At 42.1% G+C, this 22,585-nt stretch overlaps 1 protein-coding gene across 1 annotated transcript; it reads left to right on the top strand.

Moving 5' to 3' along the window:
• Window positions 1-714: 714 nt before the first annotated feature.
• On the top strand, window positions 715-14,034 carry CLRN2 (clarin 2). Its single transcript, XM_058299489.1, has 3 exons — window positions 715-1,214; window positions 10,139-10,318; window positions 13,164-14,034. Exons 1-3 carry the CDS (start codon window positions 962-964, stop codon window positions 13,427-13,429), a joined length of 699 nt encoding a protein of 232 aa, XP_058155472.1. The 5' UTR covers window positions 715-961; the 3' UTR covers window positions 13,430-14,034.
• Window positions 14,035-22,585: the final 8,551 nt, after the last annotated feature.

Below are 22,585 nucleotides of genomic sequence, written 5' to 3'. Positions count from 1 at the left end.
TTGGCATTAAGCCAGAGAGTAAAAGTCAAAATCGAAGCCACAGTAACAAGATAGAAACTAGGGAATCCTTCATTCCTGTTGCCCTCAGATCAAAGGTAAAAGACAGACCTTCACTATTAGAAGAGATAAATACCCTAGCAGGGTGATTCTTTTTTTTTTTTTTTTTTTGTCAACACAATAGGAAAACACGTTTCCCTCCCATTTCAGATGACATGAAAGGCACGGAGTGGGGAGGGATGTTGGTCGAGCCACCACAAATTGATTCATGTTGCAATTTGACCCTTGGTGGACTCACCCAGTGATAAATCCGGGAGCCATAAAGCCCTGTTTACACATTTCAATTAAAAGCCTTGAGAACGGGCGTCTTTTCATGGTATTACTAACAGTTCTGGGGATCCTGACAGTAGTGACATTTAGAGAATGAAGCGCCAGGGCAAGCATCAAAGAGATGGACACTTGATACTGTGCATTGTTGGCAATATTCAAATGCTAATCATTCTGATTTAGTTTTCCTTCTACCGCAGGCTTTTTTTTTTTTTTTTTTTTTGAGGTTGCTTAGCACCTCTTTACCCTCAGATTCTCGGATCCACTTGGTTTTGCCTATTACTAACTTCCTAGTCATCATGAGATCCACACCAGGGCTGTTTAAATACTTGAAACCAGAAGCGGTTAAACCCTCTGCTGAAACATTAGTCCAGTGGGAGATATAGGGTTACTTCCCTCAGTCACCAACTCCGCTACACTAGAGTCCAGTGAAGACCTCTCTGTAAAGGCTTCCGGATGCGGGTGTAGTAAACACGGGCTGAGAAGGCCAGGGTGGAGGCAAGAAGAGGGACGGGGGAGAAGGGGTGTGCGTGGAAGAGCTGGCCTTGGAGCAAGGGATTGCTGAGGTTCTGGAAGATGTCCGCCCCTCCCCGCCGCTGCTTGGTGCCTTTGGGGATGAGCTTCTGCACCCCCTAGAATGCCTGGATGGTTCAAAAAGGCGTGGTACGGGCTGGCGTCTCTACTCAGCTTCTCCTCCTTCATCCTGATCATCATTGCCCTGGCAGCGCCCCACTGGCTGAGTGGGAAAATCCTCTGTCAGACTGGAGTCGACCTGGTCAACGCCACGGATCCCGAGCTGGTCAAATTCATCGGGGACATTTACTACGGGCTCTTCCGAGGGTGTAAGGTGCGGCAGTGTGGCCTGGGGGGCCGCCAGTCCTGTTTCACGAGTGAGTATATTTAGCACATGAGAGCTGCTTTAGGACACTTGTTTCTTAAAAATCTGTGAGCGTGCTGATGTCTGAATGTGGGATTTAATGACTGCTGCCTCCACGTAAGGTGTAATGTTGATGTCCACAGGGAGCCTAGGGTCCTTGTTGGGCCTCAAGACGAGGTTTTTTCTTTTTTTAGTTATATGAACACTAGAAATAGATATTTGCATATTTTTATAGTTTACCTCTATCAATAATAGCCATTAAAATATTCAGTGTTTGCTTATGTGTGCTAGACAGTGTATCAAGCACTTTACATGGCTTGTCTCATCTAAGCCTTACAACAAACATATAATGAAGGACTATTAATGCACCCGTTTTGCAAAGGGGTACATTGAGGCAGGGAGAGGTTAGGTAACTGCCTAAGGTCATCCAACAGGGAACAGTGGAGTTAGACGGCAGACTCAGGCCACGCGACCCCAGAGCGTGCGTTCTCAATCACAAAACAAGCAGGTGTACACTGCCTGCCGTGGGAGCCTCCAGGGAGTGCGTTAACTGCTTCCACTTATATTTATGCAAAAGCTTCAAAGTCAGAGAGGGAGCGAAAAGGCCCTGTGCCTGCGCTCTGGAGTCGGACCAGCCGGGTTCGATGTTTCCTGGCTGGGAGACCTGGCGCAAGGTTCTTGAGTGCTCTCCACAAACGTGAGTGGGCACAGGCGTCGGCTGGCATCCAGTGTCGCGCTGGAGCTGCTCGAGGTGCAAACAGAGCAGACACACCGGCGGGGCAGGAATCCAGACAGGGTGTAGGGTGGGTCTTCTGCAAAGGAAAAACACCGAATCGAAGGAAGGCAGTATTCCACCAGCGCTTTGAATCAAACAAGTAGATTGAATCAAACAATTAGATTGCTGCTGCGAGCAGTGAAAATCACATTTAATCAACGTAATGTTAAACCAAGCTGATGAGGAATTTATTCATTACTTGATTTCTATATTTCAGATTTGTGGTAGTTTTTGGAAGTCAGGCCAGTAAATTATCTTACTAAATATGTAAGGACAGAAAGCTGGACTCATTGACAAATATAATACAAATTTATATCACATATGTATGAAGGAAATACGTATTTGCTATACTCAAGAAAAAAATAGTAGTGGAGTTTATAGGTTAATTATATCAATGACATTGAGTGCACTAGTCCAGAATCTCTGAGCACATATTTAGATTTACCCAGCAATGAAATTGGACCCTGAACATCGGAGAAAAATAGTTGAATTAAAAACATAACATTAAAAAAAGACTGGAAAAAAAATGTGCACAAGTAAACATAGAAATAAAAATAAAGGAAATGCTTAAAAATGAATGTGAAAACTATATGTAGCACCTGATTATTTTTTTTTCTTTTAAAAAATGTACTGTGGCAATGAACACATAACATAAAACTTGCCATTTGAGCCATTTTTAAATGTACAATTCAGTGGTATTAATTACCTTTTCAATATTGTGCTATTATCACCATGATCCCTTACTCGATTTTTTTAACTTTTTATTTTGAGATACTTTCAATCACAGTTTGAAAGGACAGTTAACTTACAAAAACAATACAAACTCTGTACAGAGAACTCCAACTGTATCTACCGATCTTTACATTTGCTGTGTTATCCTATCTACCTGTCACTTATCAATCCAGTGTCTGAACACTTGATATAGGTTATAAACATCATGCGCCTGAACACATAATATTACCATGTACATTTCCTAAGACCAAGGAGATTCACTTATATAAACATCTTAACTACGTTATCCAGTTTAAGAAATTTAGTATTGATATGTGGATTAGAGTCTCTATGTCCCCATAATGTCCTTTTGAGCCTTTTCTTCTACCTAGTTAGTTCCCACCCAGGATCACGTATTGCATATAATTGTCGTTGTCTCTTTAGTTGCTCTTTCTTTTTATTTTTTATTGAGGAAACATATATACAGCAGAAACTTTCCCATCCAAACCCTTCCCAAGCATACCTACCATTCATTGAGATTAATCACATTCAAAATGTTGCAGTACCCTCACCACCTTCCATAACTAAAACTTTCTCATGTTCCCAAACAGAAACCCTATACCCACTAAGCATTAGCTCCCCATGCTCCCTGCAGCCATCCCTGTCCTCTTATTTCTGTCTCTATGAGCGTGTGTATTTTCCAATATTTTCTTTGTAGCTACCATGGGGCTTAAATTTAATTCCCTAGATCTGTAACAATCTCATTTGCTTCAGTAGTATACACAACCTATGTTAACACAATCTATGTTCCTAACCCCTCTATCCCTTACCATTGTATAGTTCTTGTCACAAATTGTACACATTAGAAGTTTTAAACCACTCACTGCTTTGTCAATAAATTTTATGCATTAACCTTTTAGATCCTATAGGAAGTGAAAAGTGGAGTTACAGCCAAAATACAATAGTATTGGTATATATATTTGCCCATATTATTACCCTCACTGGAGATCTTTCTTTCATGTGACTTTGATCTGTTGTCTAGTATCCTTTCCGTTCAACCTGCAGAACTCTCTTCAGCATCTCTCCTAGGGCCAGTTCAGTGGTGATAAACTCCTTCAGCTTTTGTTTAACTGAAAAGTCTGACTCTCTCCCCCATTTTTGAAAGACAGTTTTATCAGATATAGAATTCTTGGCTGGCATTTTTTTTGCTTTTAGCACTTTAAATATGGCATCTCACTGCCTTCTTGCCTCCATGGTATCCAATGAGAAATCCGCAGGTAAACTTATTGAGGCTGTCTTGCATTTGACACATTGCTTCTCTCTTGCAGCTTTCAGAATTCTGTCTTTTTTTTTTTTTTTTTTTTGCCTTTATAATGGTTATTTATTTGGAGTAACAGCTTCCAGTCTCAAGGCCATGAAAGTCCAACTCAAGGCACCGTAAGAGGTGCTTTCTCACCCAAGTCAGCTACCATGCGTTGAAGCTTCTGCCTTTATCTTTGACACTTGACAGTTTGATTATAAAATGCCATGCTATTGGTCTATTTAGGTTTATCCTGTTTGGAGCTCATTGAGTGTCTTGGCTGTGCCTATTCAAATCTTTCATTAGATTTGGGAAGTTTTCAGGCACTGCAGGTTCTTCAGGCTCTGTTCACTTTTCTTCATTTTTTCTTCCATCTGCTCATCAGACTGGATGATTTCAATTGTTTTCTTTAAGATCACTGATTCTTCTGCAAGTTCCAATCTGCTGTTGAAACCCTCTAGGGAATTTTTTATTTCTATTGCTGCGGTCTTTGGCTCTGTTTGGTTCCTTTTCATATTTTCTATCTCTCTCTTGATATTTTCTTTGTCTTCATCTATCATTTTCCTGATTTCCTTTAGTTCCTTGTCCATGTTTTCCTTTAGTTCTCTGAGCATATTTAGGACCACTTTTTAAAAGTCTTTCTCTGGCATATCTCAGATCTGATTCTCCTCATTGATAGTTTCTAATACTTTAATCTTCTTCTTTGCCTGGGCCATCACTTTATAGTTCTTTATATGTTTTATAATCTTTTGTTGAAACCTGAACATTTCGATATTTTAATGTGTTAATCCTAGAATTTAGATTCTGATGTGCCTATTCCATAAACTTGTATCCAGCTAATGTTATGACAGAGATTTCCTTAAAAGCCAGGAGAAAAAAAAACGAAGAAAAAAGAAAATACCTTTCTGAGTCTTTGCAAATTGACCTGTGCCAGTGCTTTCCATCAGGGCTTATTCATGCTGAGTTTAGAGAATACCTAAAGGCTAAAGCATAGGGGCTGCCCTGAACCTTTCTGCATATGCATCTTATTTTGTTCATGCCCATGTGGCCTTAGGAATTCCCCAATTTACATGAATACAAATGTCCCATCTTCCCTAAGAAAGAGTTTCCACATATTCCAGGCACTGAACTGTATGTCCTACAGCTAAACTGGGACCAAGGACCTACACTGGGAGCTCAGGTGGCTGAGCCAGTGAGAGGATGGGGAGGGGTCAGCCAGGGATCCACAAGACCCTGTTGCTTTTATTTATTTTTTTCATTTTTTTAATTTTTAAAGAGGCTTTAGATTACAAAAATGTTACATTGAAAATACAAGGTATTCCCATATACCCCATCCATACCCCCTCCCACACTTTCCCCCATTAACAACATCTTTAATTAGTGTAGTACATTGTTACAATTGATGAGCACATATTAAAGCATTGCTACTAACAATGGTCTATAGTACATACTATGGTTTACACTTTTTTAAATATACTTTTAAAAAAATTTTTAAAGATATTTAAATTGCATAAATGTTACATTGCCCCACTACCAGCCCCTCCCACACTTTCACACATCAACAACATCCTTCATTAGAGTGGTACATTTGTTAAAACTGACAAACACATATTGGAGCATTGCCACTAAGTGTGGATTATAGTTTACAGTATAGTTTAAACTCTCTCCCACACAATTTTGTAAGTTGTGACAAGATATATAATGGCTTGGATCTGTCATTCCAATGTTATTCAGGACAATTCCAATGTCCCAAAAATGCCCCCATATTTCACCTGTTTTTCCCTCTCCTTACACTCAGAACCTCCAGTGGCCACTGCTTCCACATCAATATAAAAGTTCTTCCATTGCTAGAATCACAATAAGTCTGTAGTAGAATAACAGTAAGTCTAATCTAGCCCATCATTCATTCCTCAATCCTGAGGATTCTAAGATGGTGATGTCCATTCTGCCTCAAATTGAGATGGGGCTTAGATCCCATGGGGCAGATGGATGGGACTATCTTGCTTGCAATTGCAGACTCTCTCTGTTCCTTGGAATGGTCATTGTCCATCATTATCTCCTTGTTAGTTTTCCTGGGTGAGTCCAATGTACTGGTGAGTAGGTCTTGCAACTCTGTAGAGATGCATGGCCCAACTGGCACAAGGAAAGCCCAAAGATTTTAGTCTCTTGGATATAAACCAACCAACTCTAGTACTAACTAAAGGTTCAAATAGAAGGTGCAGAAGAGCCATGCATAGGGAAACCACAACTGAGTCCAACTCTATCACACTAGGGAACATAAATTCCAAAGTAGGGCCCACTGGCAGAGCACCAAACTTCTGAGCTGTTAGCCCTGCCTATACTGTCTGGATATCTCCAGAGTCCTCAAAAGCCCTGCTATTTGAGGCAATATTTACCGTGGCAGTCAATGGTATCCTGCTGAGATGTGCATCATTGTAACCTCTAGAATGACCTCCCAACTCACTTTGAAGTCTCTTAGCCATATGAACTCATTTGTCTTTACCCTTTCCCCCTTTTGGTCAAGGTCTTTTTCCAGTTGCATTGCTAGTTGCTGCTTCATAGTAATCCCTCAGTGCCAGGGAGGCTTATCCCCAGGAGTCATATCCCATGCCAGGGAGAAAGTAATGCATTTATTTGCTGAGTTTGGCTTAGAGAGAGGCCACATTTGAGCAAAAAAGGGGCTCTCAGGGGGTAACTCTTAGGTAACCAATGATATTAGGCTATGTTTCAATTTCAAAAAACAAGGTTCATAAGTACAGTCATCAATATCAAGGGCCTGTCAATGGTCCATCCTCCTTCACTAGTCACTGCCCCTGTATTTGGGGGATTCTTGTTGTCCCATTAGAGAATGTGGCAGAGCTCCCCAGAATGGGAATTCAATATTCTTTTGGTTATTGTGTGAAGATCCTGCTGCTTTTAAGTACCCTTTTTCTCAATTCAGCACTTGCCCTAGTCTTGCAGGTCTTTAACTATTTGCTTGTCTATTTGGTTTTTTTGGAGCTTTGAGAAAGATGTTATAGCCAATTTTTGCTGATGGTTCAAAGTTTCTGTGGGAGTGATGGAGCCAAGAAGCTTCTCACTCTACCTTCTTAATCAGGGTGGGGCCAGCACTGGATTCAGAACTAGATTAGCCTGCTATCAAGAACTCCATGGGACAAATGGTGAAATTTGAATGGGGATAGAAGATTAAAGGCAACAGAGCTAACCTAATTATTTTGATGATTGTATTGCAGATCCATATGAGAATGTCCTTTTTGAGGAGAAAGACCTGAAAGTTTTCAGTGATGCAGGGCCATCAGGTTGCATGGCTCCACGGAAAAAAGTCCTTTGTGCCATTCTTGCAATTTTTCTGAAGTTTAAGGTTATTTCAAAACCACGCAAAAACTTACATTAAAAGGTGTGGGGGGGGGGGAATGACACCATTTTTTAAAGAGTTGTAGGCCATTAAAATGAACAAACCCCATGAAGGAAGTTCCAAAGCTTGAATAAGGGAGTGATAGATTCCATAGCAGCACTATTCTAAAGAATAAATAGCAAAACAGACCTTAGGGAATGTAATATAAACAGCTCATGATAATTAGATAACAGGACAGGTTACCATGATATAATCACCTTCTTACATACTAGATAATTTATCGATAAGGTTTATTATCTATTATCTGTCTCCTGCTGCAGGAATGAAAGACTCACACACCAAAACTCATGTGCAGGAAGGGTCCCACCAGCTTTCTTTCTCTTGTTTGTATGTCAGGTATTTTTGGATTCAGCTAAGGGCAGTAGTGAAAGTTAAATTTCTCAAGGATGTTTTATCTTGGAACAAGAAACCTTGTCCCTAGACTCACATCCTATCTAGCAGCAGAAATGCAAGAGGAAGTTGTTTTCAAACTTCAAGTGAAAAGAGACAGCTTGTGCAGAGATAAGCAAGGTCAGAGCTATTTTTGCTCTGAGGCAAGAACAGATGAGTTTTTATAAATCATTTAACCATTCCCTTGCTGAGATGGTAGAACTAATCCCCACAGTCTCCATCCCATTAAGATGTGGCACCATGAGGACAAGGATATTATCTTGATCATCAATGTATCCAAAGGTCCTGCAACAGTATTAGGGGCATAGGAGATGCTCAAAAACCTTAGTTAAATGAATAACGATAAAATAATTTCAGACTCATTTTGGACTGTTCTTGTGCAAGATGCCAAACTTGTAACCTCTGTCATTACTAATCCTCGTAAACAACCCTACCAGTTAGGAGAACACTGAGGCTCAGAGAGGTTAAGAGAGTTGCTCAAGATCACGAGCCCATGAATGCAGGAGCCAGGTTCCAACCAGGTCTGGAAATTAAATTCCCCTACATTTTTATGTAACATTTACATAAACTAAGTATCTTTTTTTAAATTTTTTTAAAATGTATTTTAAAAAATTAAATTGCCAGCAGTGAATTGCTTTGACAGATGTGGCCAAATGACTCTCTAACAAGGTAATATACATTAATATTCCCACAAGGGCTGAGAGTGCCTCTTTCACCATGAGTCGTCCACACTAGGTATTGATGACATCCTGATCTTTGCCAACCATGTGACATTATCTACTTTAAGTGTCTGGTGAAGGTTACCATGTTACTCTTGTATCCTAAGGATTGAATGGGCAAGGAAAGGGATAATGAAACCAACTATTAATCAGGCATAAGGTTGCATGTTTTCAATAGAAATGACTGAGGAGTTAGGAAGAGGGGAGGGGAAGTTGAAGAGACTTTGTGAAGGAGAAAAGCAAAGGGAAGAGACAAGGCTTCAAAAGAAGAATCCCTTGAAAAGAAACTCATTTTCCAGGGTGACGTTTCTTGTGTCAATGGGATCATCATGTGGTGATAGTTAAAAATCAGTCGAAATACAGAACTGGAAAGTTAGATCAGAACTAAGGATATAAATGTGGAGTGTCTGGAGCTTGTGAGGGTAAAGGATACAGCAAATTAAAAAGAACCATGCCTCGTTCTCTGGTTTGGGGGACACCTGCCTTCAGTGAACTAAGGGAGGCAGAGGAGTCAGCCAGGGAGCCAGAGGGGCAGGATCAGAGGGTGGGTGTAGAACCAGGAAAACTGGGAGTCCAGGCTTGAGGGAGCAGCAGAGGAGGGGCTGGTCAGTGGCAGCAAGGGAATCAGCAGGGGTAGGGTCAGGAGCTCAAAAGAGGGACCCAGATTTGGCCAGGAGGCAGTCAGGAGAATCCTTAGCGTGATTTCAGAGGGCTGGGTATGTGCAGGAATTCTTCAATTTTCAGAACTTGAAATTCTTCATTTTTATCTACTTTACTGAAAACAGAAACTCAAAGTTCTCTATACTCTATAGTATATAGGACTATAATCCCACACAGAGTTTAAGATCACCTTGCTCCAAAACAAGGGACCGAATGGCTCTAAGGCCACGGCTAATGAAATTGACCTCATATACTCATCATGAGTATTAAAGGAGATGACGGATGCAAAAAGCTCGGCATGAGGATTAAAGGAGATGACGGATATAAAGAGCTCGGCCAGTGCCTGTCCTCAGTAAATGGCAAATATCCTCAGTAATTTCCACCGTCCCCAGGGTACTGATGAGGACATTGAGGATCGGAGAAGTCACATGACTTTGTAGGGGAAAATGGTGTTGAGCAGAGTCCCATTTTACAGTTGTGACAAATGAGCAAAGTTGGTATTTGTATCCAGATCTTTCAATGCAGCCTCACTCTGCTGCACCCTACTACACTCTTCACAGACCCCTCTTGCTGCTGATTTATTGAAGTCACCTCTCAGACTAACCCAGATTAAGGCTTTGAGATCAGGCCTGTGGGATGAATTCCACTGGCCAGTTTCCTTTGCTAAAGAGACACCATCTGGGGTTTATGTGCATAAACTCAGACCAGATCCCAGAGATGCAAGGTCAATGTAACTGAAATCAGCTGGCCATGCACTTTGATTTTGCAGCCTCCCTAAGGAGGAGAGGACTGCTAGTCAGTCCACAAGTGGTGCATCTGGGGGCCCTGTATTCAGCTGGGGAAGTCTCCTGCCTTTTGAAAGTCCAGTGCTTGCAGCCTTGGCCCCATGGCCCTCGATTAGAGCTTTCACGGTAGTGAGCAAAGCTTGGGCTGAGATTGAAACGTTGTCTGTCTCTTCTCTCCCTAGTCTTCCCACACCTGGTGAAGGAGCTGAATGCAGGCCTCCACGTGACGATTCTGCTTCTCCTCCTGCTGGCCTTGGCCCTGGCCCTGGTCAGCATGGGATTTGCCATTCTCAACATGATCCAGGTCCCCTATCAGGCAGTCAACGGCCCCGGGGGCATCTGCTTGTGGAATGTCCTTGCAGGTAAGGATGGCCCCAAGGGAGAGAAATTTGTGTCCACACTAACTACATGGGCTCTGGGTATTTGGATAGACAATGTGAAGGAATGAAAATGCCAGCCACTAGGGGAGTGGGTGTCGCTCAGTGGATGAGTACCCGCTTTCCATGTACGAGGTCCCGAGTTCAATCCCCAGCAACTAAAAAAAAAATCATTTAAAAATAAAATAATGCAGACTAAAATGCCCGTCACTTATGCAGCTTCCCTCACCAGAGTCCCTCACATGACCTTCTGGATGGGCATGGATTTCCCCTTTACTAAAAGTTACAGTATTTGCCACAATAAAGAAGCAAATGGTGAGAGTGCTGAGGCTTAGAGCAGCAAAGAGAGTTACGCATGTGTCTTGTCTCCTAGGGCTGCTGTGACAACGTACCATAAATGGGTGGCTAAAACAACAGAGATTTACCCTCTCACAGTTCTGGAGGCTAGAAATCAGCAGGGCCATGCTCCCTCCAAGAACCTTTCCTTGCCTCTTTTACCTTCTGGTGGTGGCCAGGAACCCTTGGCGATCGTTGGCTTGTGGCTGCGTTCTGCCTCTGTCTTCACATGTGGTCTTCCCTCTGTCCCCAAATCCCCCTCTCCTTGTAAGGACACAGTCACTGAGTATAGAGCCCACCCTGAGCCAGTGGGACCACACCTGAACTTGATGACAGCTGCAAGTTCATGGGTTCCAGATGGATATGGGCAAGGGGAGAGCTACTCGACCCACTGCAAGGAGAAGGGAGAAGAGAGAGGACTGAGAGCTGGGGTGGGAAGAGGCAGGGACGGTGGCACAAGTGAGGAGGTGGACCTGCTGCTGCTGAGGCTCCGAGGAACCTCCATGTAGACCCTAGAGACCAGCAAGTTGTGTGGGAAAATGGGCTGTCTGCCAAAAAGTAGGTCCAATACCTGGGCTGACACAGGGAAATGAGCGCCATCTGGCGGCCAATGGTGGAGTCTCCTCTTCCACCATGCAGCATATTAAGACAGATAGGGTTCATTGGCTGATTTCTCCCTCCTGTCACCTCCCCCTGCTATTGCTGTACCACCCCCTTACACTGGGGGCCACTTACTGAGCATCTTCTAAGGGCTGACCATGGACCTGACAGAGCTACATACCTTATTTCTTTTAAACCTCACAACTACCCTGAGAGGAGGTTTGATTGGACCCTTACTGACAGATGAAGAGCCTGAGGTTCAGAGAAGTTAAAAGTACATCCAAGGGCAAAAAGCAATGAGTAGCAGAGGTGGGATTTAACCACAGCTATAATTGCTATTAAGCCCTTCTCCTTTTCGTGACCCCATGGTCTCATATAGGACCATTTTCATGAGTCAAAATTAAGACAAAAGAGATATGTATGTGCGTGTGTGTGTACTTAAATCATCTGTAATAAAAATAACAAAATCTAAAGAAATGTCTAAAATTCCAGGTTAAATGGTGATAGTACCATAAGGAAGCAATAATCCCTCCCCACCTTTGCCTTAGACAGGGTGGCCATAAAGTCTGGAAATGCTGGTAATGCTATTTTATCATGTACTGTAATATAGCATCAATACATCAGTTATGCTGTATTTGCCTATATTTGCCCACTGGTGGCCACCCTGTAGAATCACTTATTCCCTCAACTCAGCCCCCTTCTGGACTACAAGTATCTTAGCTACCTCTGACTGAATCTTCATGGTGGCAGACATGTAAAAAATGTTCAGTCTTCATTAAATAAATGCATATATCTGTCAATTTCCTTCCCCAGAGAGAGAGCACTCGTCTTCTACTGATGAAAGTATAAAACAAGAGGCAATTTGACAAAACTTTAGTAGCAAAAGGCACAAAAAATGTGAATACCCTTGGAAGAAGCAATTCCACATAAAGGATTTGTGTTAAGGAATAACTGGACAAGAGCACAAAGATGGACATAAATGGGCATTCATGGCAGTACTTTATAATATCAAAAAATTTAAAACAATCTAGATATTCAGAAAGATCACACTTAAATAAATTATAGGGCATCCCTAGAATAAAATAGTGTGCATAATAAAATATTATGTAGTATTGGGCTGTAAGAAAATATTTAATAAGGAAAAAAAGCAAGGTTAACACAGTGAGAACCCCTTAATATCTATTTTGTTAAAGAGAGCAAAATGTAAAGAAATACACCAAAATGTTCATTATATTTCTATCCAGCTGTTGGGATGAAAGTAAATTTGTATTTTCTTCTTTGTGATTTTTTCTGGTGTCCAAATTTTCTTCAATGAACATATAATAATCTGCATGAAATAAATATTCTTTTAATTAATGGAGATCAAAGCCATAGAGAGGAAGAGGGAGAATGTCAATGTTTGAAGCAACAGTTAGGGAAGTAGGTGGGGCTTGGATCTGCATTTCCCCTCTCTCCTCTGCTCCTTCTATGCCTTCCTTCTCTTATCTTTTCTTCTCATCCTTAAGCATAGAAAGAGGAATTCAACAGTCTCACCCCAGTTTGAAATTCCATCTTCCCACATCGTCCTCAGGTCTACTGAGCAATCCTAAGATAGATAACATGTTGAACTTCTCCAATCCTAGAAACTGGATAAGGGGAAAAAATTATCAGGATGGATGTTCCAAGTCGATCTGATATCACGTGTATTTTCCTTCTCACCACAGCCCTCCCTCTTGCTCTTCGTGCTGTCTGGTGTCATCTGCTGCTTTTAAAAGCAAATTAAAATTTGTGGCCCAAATAATTTTTTTAGACTCAAAGCGAGTTGGTCATACATGCCACAGAAATGCTACCTTACCTACCGGTGGGACAACTGCAAAAACGAGCCGTGGGTAAAGGTGACACATTTGGATTTCAGGTGGAGCGGTGGCATTAGCCATCACCAGCTTCATGGCCGCGGTGAAATTCCATGACCTGACCCAGCGGATCTCCAACTTCCAGGAGAAGCTCTTTCAGTTCGTCGTGGTGGAAGAACATTATGAAGAGTCGTTCTGGATCTGCGTGGCCAGCGCCTCGGCCCACGCAGCCAACTTGCTTGTGGTGGCAATCAGTCAAATTCCCCTCCCCGAGATTAAGACCAAAATAGAAGAGGCAACAGTCACAGCAGAGGATATCTTGTACTAAGAGCCTTCTCCTGCTCATAGCCTTTCCCAGATCAGTTCTGTAGGGGGATGGAAGCATCATTTCTTTGCAGCCTTCACACTTGAGTATGTCCAAGAAGAATGAAGTGTGGCAGAAAAGGAAGAACTTTCCCAGAATCCCTGGCCTCCCTGCCCTTCTCTCTCACTGACCTGTAGTTGAAGTGGTTCCATGATAGGGACTGGTCAAGTGCAGCCAGCCGTCTTTCCCTGTGACCCATTGGTAAGCCCTGTGCTCAGGCCACCTGTGATAGCCCAGCTCTTGGGAGGTAAAACTCATTCCCTAGCAGACAGTGACCTTACTGGCAGATTCCTTCCCATTTCCTGCCCGCCATCACCCATCCTCTCTAAACATACGCTGGGGCCTGCCTGGCTACATGTGTATAATTTATGGTACCTGATGCAGCCCTGCTATTCTATCTGCTGCCAGCAGGGAGGGCGCGGAGTCCCTCACCTAATGCACGCACACAGGGAGGGGTGCATGTAGACCACCATCAGCTGCACAGAGAGACCTGCTGGCCATGGGGACCGATTCCCGCTGGTGAAGCAGAGCTTGTGCCGCCTCTTCTCTATATGAGTAAACGCTGTTCCATCCAGTGCCACTGTGAGTTGTGATTTTATTGGCGACACCGACACCTGCAAACCACATGGTGTGGTGGGACTCTAAGGGCCGTGGTTATAATCTTGCTACCCTCCACACAGTGAGACTCTTCCCTCCTGGATGGGGTAATAGGTGTCTTTCTTTCTGACTGAAAAGTCCTGGTCTAGGAATTGGAGGCTCCATTCAAGCCTCAGTCCTGCCACTTGCCAGCTGTGTGTGACGTGGGACAATTCACTTATGTCCACTCCTCCGTTTCCACCATCCTATTTTCGGGTGACCTATATTCTAAGGATAAACTCCATGAGTTTACACTATGTATTTAATTTGTAATAGCACAGTCATCTGGTGTTTGTCCTTTTGTGCCTGGCTTGCGTCACTCAACATAAGAAAAACCTCACACTGCCAGCCTTTGTATACTGTGGGCACTCTATAAATTTAAGGTATTATATGGCCCAATAAATGTCTACTGACTCCTGGTCTGTTTCATACAATATTAGGGGGAGAGGTGAAGAAGAATATGATAATGTCCCTGCCCCTGCCTGAAACACCCAATCTGTCCACATGACACAGGAATCAGCGAGCAACAAATAACCTAGAATGAAAATACATAACGTTTATGGAAGAGTTGTTATATGCTGGAAACGGTTCTAAGGGTTTTACATATGTTAATTCATTAGGTTCTTACTACCTTAGGTCGTAGATACTATTTTTTTTTAAATCAACTTTATTGATATGTATTAATAAAGCGTACAATCTATCCAAAGAGTTCAATCAAAGGTATATTTTTTTAAGACTTATTTATTTATTTCTCTCCCCTTCCCCCCCCCCACCCTGGTTGTCTGTTCTCTGTGTCCATTTGCTGTGTCTTCTTTGTCCGTTTCTGTTGTGGTCAGCGGCATGGGAATCTGTGTTTCTTTTTGTTGCGTCATCTTGTTGTGTCATCTTGTTGTGTCAGCTATCCATGTGTGCAGCACATTACTGGGCAGGCTGCACTTTTTTCGCCCTGGGCGGCTCTCCTTACAGGGCACACTCCTTGCGCATGGGGCTCCCCTATGCAGGGGACCCCCCTGCATGGCACAGCACTCCTTGCGCGCATCAGCACTGCGCATGGGCCAGCTCCACACTGGTAAAGGAGGCCCGGGGTTTGAACCGCGGACCTCTCATGTGGCAGGCGGGCGCCCTAACCACTGGGCCAAGTCCACCGCCCCAATCAATGGTATTGGTATAATCATATATTAATAGTTGTGCGTTTCTCATTTCAGTCACAAAATACTCATCACCACTCAATCTTTCCATACTTCCCCTACCATACAGAGCTGCTATTCTACTTTCATCTCTCTTGTTTATTTGTATTTATATTTTGTAAAAACAGTCTTATACATGCAATATTACCTATATTCATATTTCACATGATGTTTCACCATGTTATATGGTCCCATGTTATATTTTTTAGCTTTCCTTCTAGTAATATACATGTTCTTAGACTTTCCCTTTCAACCACTCTCACACCCATCAAATAGCTCTGCTGATTACAAACAGTGTGATGTAGGAAGCGGATTTTGCTCAACGTATAGAGCAGCTTCCTACCACATGGGAGGTCAAGGGTTCAAACCCAGGGCCTCCTGACCCATATGATGAGCTGGCCCACATGTAGTGCTGATGTGCACAAGGAGTGCCCCGCCACACAGGGGTGTCCCCCATGTAGGGGAGCCCCATGCGCAAGGAGTATGGCCCGTATAGAGAGCCACCCAACACAAAAAAGTGCAGCCTGCCCAGGAGTGGCGCCACACACACACAGAGCTGACACAGCAAGATGACGCAACGAAAAGAAACAGAGATTACCGGTGCTGCTGACAAGAATACAAGTGGACACAAAAAGAATACACAGGGAATGGACACAGAGAGGAAACAACTGGGGTGGGGGGAGGGGAGAGAAATAAATAAATAAATAAATCTTAAAAAAAAAAAAACACTGTGATGTGCTCTCTCCATTTCTATTTATTTCCAAATATTTACAACCTTTTTACCAACTCTGCCCAGATTAATCCTCAGCTTTCTCTTTTCTAACCTCATTCTATTTTCTGGTGATCTATATTCTAGTTATTAACTCCATGAGTTTAAACAATACATTCAGTTCATAATAGCTCAATCATACAATATTTATCCTGAGTCTGTCTTGCTTCAATCAACATAACGTCCTCCAGTTTCATCCACGTTGTCATGTGCTTCATGGCTTCATTTCTCTTATAACTGCATAATAGTCCATCATACCACAATTTTTTTATCCATTCATCTGTTGATGGATGCCTGGTTGGTTCCATTTTTTGACAATCATGGACACCACCACTATGAACATCAGTGTGCAGGTGTCTGTGTCACTTCTCTAGTTCTTCTGGGTATATACCCAGTAGTGGTATTGCCAGGTCACATGGTATATTAATCAGCCAAAGGCATGCTGATGCAAAATACCAGAACTCTGTTGGGTTTATAAAGGGCATTTATTTGGGGAGAAGCTTACAGTGTCACAAGGACCTAAGGACTCCAACTCAAGGTATCATAAGAGGTAATTTCTCACACAGAGTCTGTTGCCACGTGTTGATACAAGATGGCAGGCGATGTCTGCAAGTGTTCAGTCTTTCTCCTCCTCCCAAGGCTCTGTGGTTCCAGCTTCTTCCAATCTCAGTTGTCTCTTTCCCAGGGCTTGTTCCTCTCCTGGCTCAGGGACTCTGCTCTCTCCACAAAGCCAGCTGTAAAATGTCAGGCAAAGGGCTTGTCTCTCTTCCCAGGGTCTCTGCCACCTCTAATGGAGCCTTCTCTCTTTCCTCACGTTTCTGCTTCTCTGCATATTTTCTTCCCAGGCCTCCAGCATTAAAATTCCAACTGTCTCCTCTGCCTTGTCATTTTCTCTGTGAGTCCCCACCCACCGAGGCGGTGGGGACTCAACATATTACTAATGTGGTCCAATCAAAGCCCTAGTCATAATTTAATCAAGTAAAAGTGAAACCTTTGATTTCCATACAATCTAAGGGTATCACTGACCCAGAACAGACCAGTTTACAAACATAACCAGTATTTCTTTTTGGAATTCATCAATAATATCAAACTGCCACACATGGCAAGTCTATATTCAAGTTCCTTAGGAACTGCCACAGTTCTCCACAGTGGGTGTACCATTCTACATTCCCACCAACAGTGAATAAACCCTCCTATCTCTTCACATCCTCTCCAACACTTGTAACTTTCCAACTTTTTAATAGTGGCCATTCTAATACATGTAAAATAATATCTCACTGTAGTTTTGATTTGCATTTCTCTAATCACTAGTGATGTTGAATGTTTTTTCATGCTTTATTGTACATATTTCAGAATTTTCTATATAAAGGATCATGTCAGGTCATAGATACTATTTTATCCCCAAATTTACAGATGAAGCAACTAAGGTATAGAGAAATTGGGTAGGATTTCCGGGAAGATGGTGTCCAAGTAGATAGGCAGAACTCAACTCTCTCACAAGAAATAATGGAGAAAGGGCAAAAACCTACCCGCGGGAACTGTTTTGGGGTTCTGTAGAACAGGAAAGCACTACACATCACCCAGGAGGGACTGAGAGAGGTAAAGAAGCCAAAGGGAAACCATGACTTACTTGCCCCTGTGGCTGGAAACAGCACACATACCCCACCTGCAAGGCAAATAGCCTCGATAAAACCCCTGGCTCAGTGCAGCCAGCTGAGTGGGAGGGAGTGCTCCCTGGGGAAAAGAGGGGTCTGGCAGAGGGTGGAAAGTGGTTTCTTTTCAGTGAGTTTCACCAACTGAGCCCCCTTTGACTCTCAAAAAAGACTTCAACTAGCCCTGAGGTGGCCCCAGGGAGAGGGAAGGGGGCACCTGATCAGGGAGGCTGTCTACCCAGCCACCCTGGGTGAGAGAGGAACTAGGTTAGTAAGGAGGCAGAGACAGAAGCCTAACCAGCCTGGCTCCAGTAAACTGTTAAAAGACCAACTTGCCTGAGGGAACAGGGACGAGAGAGTCAGATAAGCTTTCAGAAGCCTACTTAACCAGTGGAGCCAGTGTAGCTCTGTGAAAGGTTTTTTGCCTTATGTATATGAGATCCCTGGTTTAATTCCTGGTACCTCCTTAGAGAAGGGAAACTGCCAGCTTATCAGGCACACAGCTGGACTGTATAGACAGCTCTTTTTTTCTTGTTTTAGGTCTTCTTGGATCTGTGATTTTTTTTTTTTTGGCTTTTTTCTTCTTTCTTTCTTTCTTTCTTTCTTTCTTTCTTTCTTTCTTTCTTTCTTTCTTTCTTTCTTCTTTCTTTCTTTTTTCTTTCTTTCTTTCTTTCCTTTCTTACCAGATACATCACCTGCAGAGGGCAGGCTGCAGGATGATTGATTAATGAGTACAAGAAACCTGAGAATGGGAAGCCGACTTGGCCCAGTGGTTAGGGTGTCCGTCTGCCACATGGGAGGTTCGCGGTTCAAACCTCGGTCCTCCTTGACCCGTGGTGGAGCTGGCCCATGCGCACTGCTGATGTGTGCAAGGAGTGCCCTGCCACGCAGGGGTGTCCCCGCGTACAGGAACCCCACGCTCAAGGAGTATGCCCCGTAAAGAGAGCCACCCAGCATAAAGGAAAGTTCAGCCTGCCCAGGAATGGCACCGCACACACGGAGAGCTGACACGAAAAGATGACGCAACAAAAAGAAACACAGATTCCCATGCCACTGATGGCAACAGAAGCGGACAGAGAAGAACATGCAGCAGATGGACACAGAGAACAGACAACTGGGGGGGTGAGGGGGGAATAAATAAATTTTAAAAATAAAAAAAATAAAAAAATAAAAGAAACCTGAGAAGCTTCTTAGGGACCTAACAGGGAAGGATGTTTTTCCTGGGTTGTCTTTCCCTTTTCTTTGTTTCCTCTTTTCTTTTCTACCTACTTTATTTCTTTTCTTTCATTCATTTTTCAATCTTCTGTCTTCAGTTGCTTTTCTTTCATCACCTCTTCCTGTTTGGCCTTCATTTTCTCTCTCTCTCCCCTTTCTTTTCTTTTTTCTTTTTTTTCCTTCTTTTTCTTTTTCTTTCTTCTCATCTTTTAAGCCTTTTAATTCAGTCTATTTTTTCTCTATTTTGTTTCTTGTTTCATTTTTTTCTATTCCACTATTTTTATTCTTATTCCTTTGTATTTTTTATGAATTTTTACTCATATTATTATTTTCCTAGCTCTTGTACAGTTTCTCCTCTACCTTTTAAAAATTATTATTACTGCTATTCTTTTCCTCTTCTTATCTTTCTTTTTCTCTGGTCCTAAATTTTTTTCAAAGGAAAGCAGACAGCTGCAAGGATATAGAATAAGAGGAACTAGGTGTCAAAAAGGAACCTTACCCCACACACAGGCACACACACAAAACCCTAGAATAGAAATACAAGCTAACCAACCTAATAAGTCTATCAAGATAAATAGATGCCTAGACACAAACAAAAATTTACAAGCCATACTAAGAAACAGGAAGACATGGCCCAGTCTAATGAACAAACTAAAAAACAGGAGGGGATACAAAACATGGGACAACTAATTAGAAATGACCAAACAACTATCCTGAACCAACTTAATGAAGTAAAGGAAGAGATAAAGGATACTAAGAAAACACTGGGGGAACCTACTGAAGAAATTGTAAACATACATAAAAAGGTAACAGATCTGATGGTAATGAAAGGCACAATGCAAGAAATGAAAAATACACTGGAAGCATATAATAGCAAATATGAACAGGTAGAGGAAAGAATCAGTGATGTCAAAAACAGTACGTCTGAAATCAGATAGATAGAACAGATAGATAAAAAGATAGAAAAAATCCAAGAGACACTTAGGGATTTGAATTAAAACATAAAATGCATGCACTATAGGCATCCCAGAGGGAGAAGAGAGGGAAAGGGGGGCAGAAAGAGTACTGGAGGAAACAATGGGTGAAAATTTCCCAACACTTTTGAGGGACATGGATGTTCATGCCAGGAAGTGCAGCACACCCTAAACAGTATAAATGCTAAGAGACCTACCCCAAGATATACTTATCAAATTGCCCATTGCTAAAGGCAAAGAGAGAATACTGAAAGCAGCAAGAGAAAAGAGATCTATCGTGTACAAGGGAAGCTTGATAAGATTAAGTACTGATTTCTCATCTGAAACCTCGGAGGCAAGAAGGTAGTGGTATGACATAGTTAAGGTGCTTAAAGAAAAATATTTTCATCCAAGAATTCTGTATCCAGCAAAGAAGTCATTCAAAAATGAGGGAGAATTCAAAATATTCACATCAAAAATTAAGAGAGTTTGTTAATAAGAAACCTGCCATTCAAGAAATATGAAAGGATTAAACAGGAAAGAGAGGGTTGAGGAGAGTGTAGGCATGGTAAGAATTGGTAAGAGTAACAATAAGAAAAATTAAAACAACATATGACATATATATATAAACCTAAAGAAAATATGTCTAATACAAATAATTCCTAGATGTAATAACATTGCGTGTTAATGGATTAAACTCTCCAGTCAAGGGACACAGATTGGCAGAATGGATACAGAAATATAACCCATCTATATGCTATCTATAAGAAACTCACCTTAGACCCAGGGACCCAAGGAGGTTGCAAGTGAATGGTTGGAAAATAATTTTGCAAACAATAACCAAGAAGGGCAGGAGTAGCTATACTAATATTGGATAAAATAGACTTTAAGTGTAAAACTGTTGTAAGAGATAAAGAAGGACTATATATTAATTAAAAGGGGTAATCTATCAAGAAGAAAGAATGGTCATAAACATTTATGCACCTAACGAGGGTACCTCAAAATATATGAGACAAACATTGGAAAAACTAAGTGGATTTGTTGGGTAACTTGCAGAAGGGCAGGAATTAAATTTAAGAAGTCTGGAACTAGAGTTTATACTTTTATCTCACTTCGTTCATCTGTTTCTTGATGCATATGCAATTAAAACACCATGTGATAAAATGCTATAATAGTATAGGCTTAAAAGACCAAGGAAGTAATTAATTCTTTGGGATGGTGTTATGGGTTAAATTGTGTCCCCAAAAAGTTATTTTGAAGTCCTAACCCCTCGTACCTCAGAACGTGACCTTATTTGGAAATGGGATCTTTGAAGATGTAATTAGTTCAAATGAGGCCAAACTGTAGTAGGGAAAGCCCTTATTCAATAGACTGGTGTCTTTATAAGACGAGGAAATTTGTACAAAGAGATGCAAGGGGAGAAGGCCATGTGGAGGTGAAGGAGGCAGCTATTGGAGTGATGCATCTGCAAGCCAAGGAACACCAAGGATTGTGACAAACACCAGAAGCCAGAAAGAGGCAAGGAAGGACTCTCCCGTACAAGTTTCAAAGGGAGTATGGATGGACATGTTAACACCTTGATCTCAGACTTAGAATCTTCAGAGCTGTGGCATAATAAGTTTCTATTGTTTTAAGCCATCTAGATGTGATAATTTGGTACTGCAGCCCTAGGAAGCTAAATCAGATAGGGTATGGTTTTAAGAACGTGTCGCAAAGTTGACATGTGATCTGAACTTTGAAAGATGAGTACACTTTTTCCAGTGCTGAAAGAGGCAAGGTTGGAGAAGGGCATCCCAAGATGAGTAAATAATGAGTGTGGGCAGAGAGCATGGAATTACAAGGAGGCAATACCCAGTGGCTGAGAAGGTTGCTCTAATTTACCTGTTAGATAAACTCAGCTGTTCTGTATAGGGTTCTCCTAAGTGGCCCACAATTCCATTAACTGATTTTCCCACAGTGTCTACTGGGATGAATCCTTTCCCAGGTCTCCTAGCCTCATGCTAAGTAAAAGCTCTCTTATCCCCCAAATTAGCTCTATGGAAAATGACACCTGATTTGGACACCCTCTGCCTTTGCTTACCACTGGCCTTCGGGATGTTTTCTTGCTTTTCTTCTGTTCTGAAGGCTTATTATTCCCTGCTGAGCCTTTCCGTACCTCCCAGCTCTCTAACCCCATCCCAGGCACAGAGTCAGTAATGTTTAGAGAACTGATGTCGTTTATCAAGTAATCAGATGGCACATGGCTGGAAGGGATGATTAATGAGATAGAAGATGGATCTAAAAGATGATAACAGAAAGGCAGTCTTAAAAATTCAGAGGAAATGTCTGTGTCACATGGAATTGGAACATTAAGTCCTGCTGACTTTTTTTAAATCAACAATACACATACAGAGGAATTTGGCCACAGTTTATATGATAACTATCTGAGGACCTTGGGACATTTATTCATTCAAAGAGTATAGAACACTGATCTAGATCCCGGCGATGTATCAGTGAACAGACGTAATGCCTGCCCTCCCAACTGTTCCTTCGCAGAGCTGGAGGGAGCTACTCAAACTGCAGCAGCATGTGGTATAGCTACCAAAAAAGTTAGCACAGCCGTAACCTTCGACCTGATCACTGTCTTGTGATGTGACAACTATCATAAGGAGAAGGGGCAGAATCAATTAGTTTTGCTTCCAAGAGGAGAATTAGGGTTGACCTTGATC

This window comes from Dasypus novemcinctus, chromosome 1, assembly GCF_030445035.2.
Source record: "Dasypus novemcinctus isolate mDasNov1 chromosome 1, mDasNov1.1.hap2, whole genome shotgun sequence".
NCBI classification, from domain to species: domain Eukaryota; kingdom Metazoa; phylum Chordata; class Mammalia; order Cingulata; family Dasypodidae; genus Dasypus; species Dasypus novemcinctus.
The sequence above is the reverse complement of the archived record's forward strand: the minus strand, read 5'-3'. Positions and strand labels throughout refer to the sequence as shown.